Consider the following 9,858-nt stretch of genomic DNA (forward strand, 5'->3'; position numbering starts at 1 on the left):
CCTATCTCTCTAAGGGGGGTGCAATTATCCCTATATTACAGATGAGAACAGGAAGGCTCAGAGTCAAGGGTTCACGGGCACACAGCTGAGTATGCAGCAAAATAATTAGGAAACAGGATATGCATTTCCCACAATGCAGTCTGCCTGCACTCAGTAAATATCATGCCACGATTTCTGCACACTCACCTGCTTGTCAAACTCGGGCTTCAGAGATTCTTCGGTGAAGATGTGGAATTGCATCTTCCTGTGGCTAAAGAGCACGGCTGATTTGAGCATGACAAGCGTCTCCTCCAGCCGATTGCCACAGGCCACCACAGCCAAGTGGATCCAGAGCTCAGGGGGCAGCACAGCTTGGAAACTCCGGAGTTCTCCAGGCCGCCTAGAAAGAAGGAAAACAGGTGAAAGCTGTTATTAAACTCAGAAAAGAAAAAAACAGCTAGCGAAGGGTTGGAACATTTCAAAACATGAACAGGCACAATCTGTTATATTTTATAAAGCGATAAGCATTTTGACAATTCTTCCTGCTTGCAGAAAAATACCATTTATTCCCATATTTATCCTGGCAACAGCAGGATGAGTCACTGTTTGGACGGCTATAGGTGTCTGAGGCTTTTTCCGCCAGCCTTCAGCTGTCTAGTGCCTGCTGGCTGCCTACTGGCCCGTGTTTGGAAATGGTATTGCTAAACTCTGACAGCTGACACAGGGCTGTGGAGCTCCCACTCACATGGGCCATGGAAATTAGATTTGAAGGCAACTTGAACAAGAAGAGGGTGGGCGGTGGCTTTCCCATGTGAAACCAGCAACACGATACTCCCTTGATCTGGATGGTTTTAGGTTGCGGTGGAATGCATGACCACCCGACCAAAGGAAAAGCATGCACACCCGGGAGGTGAGCAAAGAAAACAATACAGAGGCCTCCATTCCATCTCGGGAGAGTCTGAAAGAAACAGGTGTTGGTCCTAACTGTCTCGCTCAAGACTGCTGAGCTGGTGGGTATGAAATTCAGCTTCCAGTGTGAAACGCACATTAACGAGAAGCAGGCAGGAGAGGGAGGCAGGTTAAGCTGAAAATTACCAAGGTATCAAATACCCAGTCAACAGCTGAGAGGGGAATGGGCTCCAAGAGTCCAGAATCATCATCCAGCTATTTCCTCGTAATAAAAGATTTGTTCCAGACAAGCAGACACAGCCAAGCCTCAAACACACCACTGAGAAACATTTGCAGGCAACTTGGAAGAAGTTGGCCTGGAAAAGGTGCCCTGAGACAAATGAAACTAATTTACTTGCACAAAAGATTTGGAGACCAGGGGAACTTGGACGTGGAATGCTACCTTCCTTCCAAAAACTTCCAGTTCAATCAGTGTGCTGCTCCATTATTCACTGCTCGGTCGAATAAAGGCAGCCTTGCTCCAGATTTCTTTCACCAAGAGGAAAGCTGAAGATGTGGGTGGAGTACTTTGGATAGCTTTCCAGTTTGATTACTTAAGAGCGTGCTGAGTAGAAGCACGGCCTCCTGGCTTAGTTAAGGCCAGATTCGGAGAGCTACTCAGATTCCACTTATTTCGGGGATCGGAAGAAAAGACAGTAGAGATGTCCTACGTATCTCCCGAAATTGTCGTCTCTTCATCCTCCTGCTGCTACCCGACGAGATCACCATCTTCCCTCACCTGATCACTGGGACAGCCCCCCAGACGGTCCACCTGCCTCCAATCTGATCCTTAAGCCCCATCTTGTGATTTCTTCGTATTGGTGCTAGAGTGATTCTTCTAAAATGCAGATGGGATCATGTTATTCCTTTGATAAAAATCATGTAAGGGCTCCCAAACGCCTTCAAGATCAAGTCCAAACTGCTGATGGTGGCTGCCACTCATATCCCTTGTAACTGCCTCCAGCACCCCCAGCCTGGGTGGGCAGTCGTTGATAACCGCAGTCACACTGCAGCTCTCCGTCTCATTCCTAGCCGTGAGGCCATGCGGGGTTGTCTCGGGTCTTGGCCCATGCCTTGCCTCTCAGAAATGCTCTTCTCTGCTCTCTTTTCCTTTGTTAACTCCAGCTCATTTATTAGTCCACGAATCTATACTGTGTGTCTGCTATATGCCAGACACCGCTCTAGATGCCAGGGAGACAGTAATGAACAAACCAGCCCAGGATGCCTGCCCTTGCAGAAGTTACATTCTACAGGTGGAGGGGAAAGACAAAGAAAGAATAACAGTCAAAGCAAATAATAACTAGGTAACTTATATACAAAGTTATTTGGTGTGAGTGCTAGGAGGAAACAGATCGTGGAGGCGGGAGGAGGAACACAGCAGTGGCAGATGAACTGGAATATATCCCATAGTGCAAAGAGAGGGAAGTCCTCGCTGAGAAGGTGAGATCTGATGACAACCTGATGGGGGGGAGAGGAGGAGTCACGAGCTTTTCTGGGTGAGGAAGATGGATTCCAGGCAGAGGGGACAGTGAGAGCAAAGGCGCTAAATCAGGAGCATGCCTGGTGAATTCAAGAACCCTTGCCTTCAGAACTCAGCGGTCTTCTCTCCTCAGCTTCATGGGTAGCTTTTCATACCTGCTATTAAAGCCAACTCCCAACTAATTTATGTAAAGGGATGGGAAGGATGGCACAGATAATGCTAAAATCACAGTCAATTAAAAAAAAGACAATCAGGGACTTCCCTGGTGGCACAGTGGTTAAGAATCCATCTGCCAATGCAGGGGACACAGGTTTGAGCCCTGGTCTGGGAAGATACCGCAAGCCTTGGAGCAACTAAGCCTGTGCACAACTACTGAGCCTGCGCTCTAGAGCCCACGAGCCACAACTACTGAGCCCATGTGCCACAACTATTGAAGCCCGTGTGCCTAAAGCCCGTACTCTGCAACAAGAGAAGCCACCACCCTAAGAAGCCCACGCACTGCAATGAAGAGGCAGCTCGCACTCTCTGCCACTAGAGAAAGCCCGTGTGCAGCAATGAAGACCCAATGCAGCCAATGAATAAAATAAATTAAAATAAAATAACAGTCAAAATACCAGCCAAAATATTCTACAAAAGAGATATTTAGTGCAAACTCACTTGCTTAAAATTATGTTCAATATTTTAAAATGCAGGTATCTCCAGGTACCATTATCATTACCATATGAACCATTATTACCTCCAAATAGAACTCTTCCTAGTTTAGCTTTACACCTTGGGCTTCTACATAAGTTAAAAGATTTAACCTCAGTAATCAGGGAAATACTAATTCAAACAATAGATTCCACTTTATTTTCAAATGCAAAATGTAAAAAAAAAAATTGGATCATACACGTTTTGAAGTGGATGTGGAGGTGGGGGACAGCTCAGATGCTGCTAGAAGCAGTGTAAGTACACTCAAACACTTTGGAAAGCCTCTGGCAACATCTATCGGGAGTGAAAATATATACACATTCTTGCTCTTTCGGTCCTACACCTGCATATCTTAAGAAACTCTTGCACTTTTGCACAGGAACCACGCAAGAATGCTCACAGTAGCCCTGTTTATATTAGCGAAAAGTTGGAAATAACCTTCCTTCCCATGCACAGAAGAATCATGAATATTTGACAAGTTTGTGTGGCATACTATGCAGCGGTCAAAAGGAACAGCTCAGGAAGTCACGTATCAACTTTAGGACAGAGGAAAAAGAGCAATTTGTAGCAGGATAGCAATAGAATGAGACCATTTCGATACAGCTTAAAAACCAGCAAAACAGCACTGTGTGTTGTTCACAGAGGTATGGAGTAAAAGTTATCAGGCATAAGGATGAGAAACATCAAAGGCAAGGCAGTGGTTATTTATAGAGACTTAAGTTTTTATTTCTTAAGATGAGTACAGGGTACACAGAAATTCATGATGTATTATTCATGTGTCCAAACTATTTGACAAGTACTTTTTTTTTTTCTTTTTGATTAAAAAAAGCTTGCACTTCCCCGCAGCACAGCAGGCCACTTCTTTTCTTTGCAGGCTTCACTGATTCAGGACTGCACGGTACACAGAGCAGGGGCTGGGGCCTGCAATCTTTTTTGGTGTCCGGTGACAGGTACTAAAAAAGACAAAAGCCTCTCCTGGTGGCAGTTCAAGTATCAGTGGCCGGGGTTTAACGAGACCTTTGCTGCTCCTACTCTGTTACCTCTCACGTTACATTAAGAATCTCAGGCTTCAGGTAATATGTGTTTGTGTTGTGTGGTCAGAAGGAATAAGCAAGTTTAAGGGTGCTGAAATGGTATGCCTTTCACCAAATCTTACCAAGGGCACACTCAACCCATCTCAAATGGCACCTGAAGACTCTGCAAGGATCAAGGGAAGTCCAGTCTATGAACCTGAGACTTATTAACCCCTTGAGTCACCAGGTGTTGGTGGCAAATGGGAGATGGGGAACTGTACTTCCCCTGCTCTGACCGATGGTTAACTATGTTCTTATTTGCACTTTATAAAAGAAGACTGGAGTGGACATTTCTGTCCAGGATTTTTAAAGACCTGCTGCTGAGGAAGGAGCTGATGGCAAGCACCTTGGCCACCACACTGGTAGAGCCTAGATGGAAGTTAACAGAGTGGAAAGCAGAGCCACAAGGTGGTGGGTCAGATGTCAGGTGGCATTACTCGAGCACCTGAATCCAGGTGCACTGACCCTAACCTTGGAAGTTCATTTACTTATTTATTTATTTATTGACTGTGTTGGGGCTTCATTGCTGTGCATGGGTTCTCTCTAGTTGCAGCGAGTAGGGGCTACTTTTCATTGCTGTGTGTGGGCTTCTCATTGCAGTGGCTTCTCTTATTGCGGAGCATGAACTCTAGGCACGCGGGCTTCAGTAGTTGTGGCACATGGGCTCAGTAGTTGTGGCTCGTGGGCTCTAGAGCGCAGGCTCAGCAGTTGTGGTGCACAGCTTTGTTGCTCCGTGGCATGTGGGATCTTCCCGGACCAGGGCTCGAACCTGTGTCCCCTGCATTGACAGATGGATTCTTAACCACCATGCCACCAGGGAAGTCCGGAAGTTCACTTATTAAGCCAATAAATTCTCCTCTGCTTAAGTCAGTTCGAAACAAACTTACAACTTAGCAAACAAAAGAGTCTTAAATAGTTCTTAAAGATAGGTTTCCTATCACCTTGGACTCACTCTGTCGCTTGCATATTCTCACCTGGAGTCATCCTCGAAATGTTCCAAGAATCCATTCCCTCTCTGTAGCTCATTGCTAGGACCTTGATCCAAATCTCCATCACTCAACGAAATTTCACAGGTGGAAGAGACACCAGATACCACCTCGAGCAGGGGATTCCCGACCTGGCTGCATGTCATCATCAAGGGAGGTATCTGTTAATACTGAAACCCCAGCCCACACAGATTCTGATTCCGTGGGTCTGGGGTGAGGCCCCAGAGTTTGCATATTAACACACTTGGACTACAACCACCCACAGTTCATCCCCAGCCAGGAACTCATCACCTGAGCTGACCCCTCACCTCTCCTCTCGCTCCCAAACTCTTCCCCGCACCCTCAGGAACGCCCATTCTATCCTCTGCCTTTTCTCATGGTCTCCTCTTCACCTCTTGCCTTAATGAACACAGGCTGCCTTGTGAGGACGCCACCTCCCCAGCAGACTTCTCGAATGGCCGCTCTTCTTCCTGCCCTGTCCTACGAGCCCCAGGACGGTAGACGGGGCTGGTTTTCTCCTTGCTTCCTCACTGCCGTGCCCAGACATGGACCACGTCTCCATGGTGAAGTCCGTGGATGCAACTACTCCACCTTCCTTGTGGGTGTCATCTCAGCTGCCCGGTTACTCCTCTTCATTCACTGAGGAGCTGAGCTTTGCGCCCACAGTGTTTCTCCCCACCCCAGTTCCTGTCAACACTCTTAGAGACCTCAACTGCTCTTCAGAAGATAGTTCTAGCATCCCGATCCTTCAGTTTTATGGGCTGAACACCCTCCACCTTTTCCTTCTTACTTTCTGAAGCACCTAGGGCTGTGCCCTACTCTGGACCTTCACACAAACTGTTCCATCTGGAATGTTCTTCCCTAGCTCTTTGCAAAGCCACCTCCTTCTCATGTGGACAGTAGAATGGCCTTCCCTGACTACCTCCTCGAATGGCGCACCCTCTTTTTATTTTCTATCACGGTCTTTGTTTATTTGATTCCAAAAACATATCTCAGCTGGTGATTATGTATGCTTTCACTGTAATTTATAGCAAGTACACAATATTATTTACAGTCAATATAAGATAATGTATCAATAAATAAAGAATATCTTTAGAAAAAAGATGGGATAAAACACACAAGGTGCATTTTCAATTTAAAAAATGTAAAACGTGTTGAAATAGTAAAGTTGGTACATGAAAATACTTCTTGCCCCATTAAAAAAATTTTTTTTTGTATGTTACATTCCGGTCTTTATTCCACTGAATATATATTTTTACAGCTGCACTAATGGTGTACATATAATTTTATATCCTACTTTTTTCATCTGATTCTTCTATTATTCTTATTACTTTTTAAGTCATTGTGACCATGATTTTAACTGGCTATCTCCTATTCCCTCCAGCTAAAACACCATGGCTCATCATCTCCTTTGTGTTGGTTATTTCCGATTGTTCCCAGTTATATGTAAAAGAAAATCTTGCACTAAACATGTGTGGGCCAATCGATTTTTTAAAACTATTTATTTATTTATTTGGCTGTGCCGGGTCTTAGTTGCCGGGATCTTCAGTTGCCACATGTGGGATCTAGTTCCCCAGCCAGGGATCAAACCCGGGCCCCCTGCATTGGGAGTGTGGCGTCTTAGCCACTGGACCACCAGGGAGGCCCAATTTTTTTTTTCTCATTATTTCCTTACACTACGTTCCCAGGAATGCATTTTCTAGGTTAATAGCGATCATCCCATCAAGAATGTAGTAATTTGGACAGTTTCTCAATTTTACCCGAGTTCTTGGAAAACATCAGACGATGAGAAGGAAAACAAAAAACACAACAAACATTAGCCCAGCCACCTCTGAGCTCCTCGTATGAGGCAACCATGGAGCTGAAACAAGATGAAACATGCTTGCGTACAGCATCAGTGCCTCCCAATTCCTTGTGTTCTGAAGGGGTGAGGCTTGGTTTGTAGTGATCATTAAGACACTGCATCAAGTAACACCGAGTCTCCCAGTGAGAAGTTACTCCGTTTTCGGTTCTTTTTCAACAGTGTCATTAAGAGAGTCTCAGCTGGTGCTAATACGTCTCGAACATCTTTCTAATCCTCCCTTTCAACTGAAAAGACAGCAGACTTTAGATATACACCCTTCAGCAGGCAGGGGTACCAAGTTAGAAATGAACACCATTGTTTGGTTTTCTTAGTGTTCCATCTGACAATCACCTTCTGTTTATGTTATTGCTGACAGTTCATGGCGGGGATATAAAGTTTCCTTTCAAACCAAATATACTTAGGACAGTGGAGAAATTAGCACCCTCAAACATTGCTGGTGGGATTGCAAAATGGTACAGCCGCTTTGGAAAGCAGTTCTACAGTTCCTCAAAACTTTAAATATAGAACTACTGTATGACCCAGCAATTCTACTTCTCAGTATCTACCCAAGAGAAATGAAAGCGTGTGCCCTCACAAAAACGTGTACGTTTACAAATGTTCATAGGAACATTACACACAATAGCCAAAAAGTCCGAGCCAAATGTCTATCAACTGATGAATGGAGAAACAAAATGTGGTATATCCATACAATGGAATATTATTTGGCAATAAAAAGGAATGAAGTACTGATGCATGCAACAACACGTATGAACCTTTAAAACTGTGAACTGTGAACCCTGTGAAAATATAAACCACCACAAGTTTTATGACTCCATATGTATGAAAAGTCTAGGATAGGAAACTCCACAGAGACATAAGGCAGGTTAGTGGTTACTAGGGACTCACAGAAGGGGCAAATAGGGAGTGACTCTTTCATGGGTATAAGGTTTCTTTTTCGGGTGATGAAACTGTTCTGAAACTGGAGAGCAGGGATGGTTGCACAACTCTGTGAGTAAACTAAAAACCACCGCATTGGATGCCTTTCAAGGGTACGGTATTTGAATTATATTGCAATAAAGCTGTCACTAAATAAATACATAAAGGCACACACTTATAACAGGGATAGATTTGAAGTTTTTTCTTTTAAACTTAGCAGATGATAGTGTAGTCATGTTATAAGAATCATGCTGACGTGGGAATGACTGAGGTTTGGAAAACACCGCCCCCTTTGTCCTGGCTTAGCCGGCCCTGTGCTCCAATGAGAAATGATGCTCAGAATAACAGAGAAGGCTCAGAGCAGAAGCAGCCTCACCACCTTGCGCTGCCCGAGACGAAGCATCTCCTTAATTGCTTAAAAGTCTCAAGCGTGTGACTTAATTAAACTTCAATTTCTGGAGTGTATAAATAATGAAATACGGCATTTATGTGTAGCGCTATTTACTTTGGAGCCTATTACTGCAAAACACACTGAATTATTAAAGCGAGTAATTGCTTCTACTCAGACCCGCTTTTCTGCCGTCTCCTGCTACCTCTGTTATCAGGGCTTCTTCTCCTTAACTGACAGGCTAAATTAACTCAGGTAAACCTGATGCAATGATACGGGGGCCGGCAGCGCAAGCTGGACGGAAAAAATCACAGTTCTTTCGAATACGGCCTGAAACAGTGCTATTGGTGAGTAGTTTTAAAAGGCAAGGACACACAGAACTATTGGGAGTGGGGGGTGGGGAAGCAGACAAATTTTAAGAGGTGGAATATGCTCACCCTAAGGTAAGACTTCACTAGCAGAATGTACCCCCCTGCCCAACCCCACTGGAATCTTTCACAAGATGAAGCCTTGGCTGTCTGAATGTGGAAGTTTGCAAATGAGGTCAGAGTGGCAGCCGAAGAAGTGGAAATACCTTGATTTAGCCTCTAGCAGGAGAGTCTGGTGACGGGTGATTATACCCATGTTAAGTGCTGGCAGCCAGAGGCACTAATGAAGTTCCTTGCAAACCACAGGTCTGGGAACACATGAGACCCCTGACAAAAAATTTCCGCACTGAAGCTGTGAGCAGAGCCTTCACTTAGCAACCCAGACATGACGCTCAGGATCGTGCTAACAGCTAAATCACTTTTAATGACCCATGGTTTGGAGTTAAGTCAACTATCTTTAATCTTCCAAGACAGACAGAAAAACGTGAAGTCCCAGCATTACATGAACAGTGCTGACACAATGCCAAAAATATCTGCCCTGAGGGGAGGCTTAATAAAATCATTTGATAAGTGCATCTCATTACTAATAGTTTGTATTCAGTTTGGATCATGATATTTGAAACATGGCTGTGTTCCTAAACAAAGTCTAGGTCGAATGCACAGTAGGTGTTCAATGCCCAAAGTTGGTGATTTTGTCTGTGCGTCTGTGTATGTGTCTGCTTTCAGCCATCACTGTACACATACATGTTTTATGAATAGGAAATAGCAAAGTAAGGATTCAAACTTAAGGAGCTGGACTTACGAGACCCTGCCTTTAGTTATGATGCCGTATTTGGGGCCACATACAAGTGCGTCAGAAAAGGAGCCCCCTGCAGGCACATGAAGCCTTTATCTCTACTCGGAGCTCCTGACTCAGTGATCCGAGCGTGGACTGGATTTCAGCCCCCACCCGCAGCCCTGCCAGGTGTGACTCTCACAGCACATCTGCACCATCTCTTCCGCCATAATCCATCCACTCGCCCTTAGCTGAAGTTACACACAATTGCACTGATAATTCTTCTCCTGTCAAAACTCTAGGATGCTGCCTGGACTAATTCTCATTTCATTTGTTCCTGACACACAGGGGATTCTATATCTTCATCTCCCTCTTCTTTTCAAATTAAGATG

The 9,858-nt window shown here is 44.8% G+C and overlaps 1 protein-coding gene across 1 annotated transcript in view; it reads right to left on the reverse strand.

The window, feature by feature from the left end:
* GXYLT2 (glucoside xylosyltransferase 2) overlaps positions 1-378 on the reverse strand; it is a 61,121-nt gene extending 60,743 nt beyond the window's left edge. Inside the window, exon 1 of the mRNA XM_057706886.1 lies at positions 187-378. Within this exon, the coding sequence (XP_057562869.1) occupies positions 187-276 (90 nt within the window). The 5' untranslated portion in view covers positions 277-378. The remainder of the gene's footprint in view (positions 1-186) is intronic.
* Positions 379-9,858: the final 9,480 nt, after the last annotated feature.

This window comes from Hippopotamus amphibius, chromosome 13 (genome assembly GCF_030028045.1).
Source record: "Hippopotamus amphibius kiboko isolate mHipAmp2 chromosome 13, mHipAmp2.hap2, whole genome shotgun sequence".
NCBI classification, from domain to species: domain Eukaryota; kingdom Metazoa; phylum Chordata; class Mammalia; order Artiodactyla; family Hippopotamidae; genus Hippopotamus; species Hippopotamus amphibius.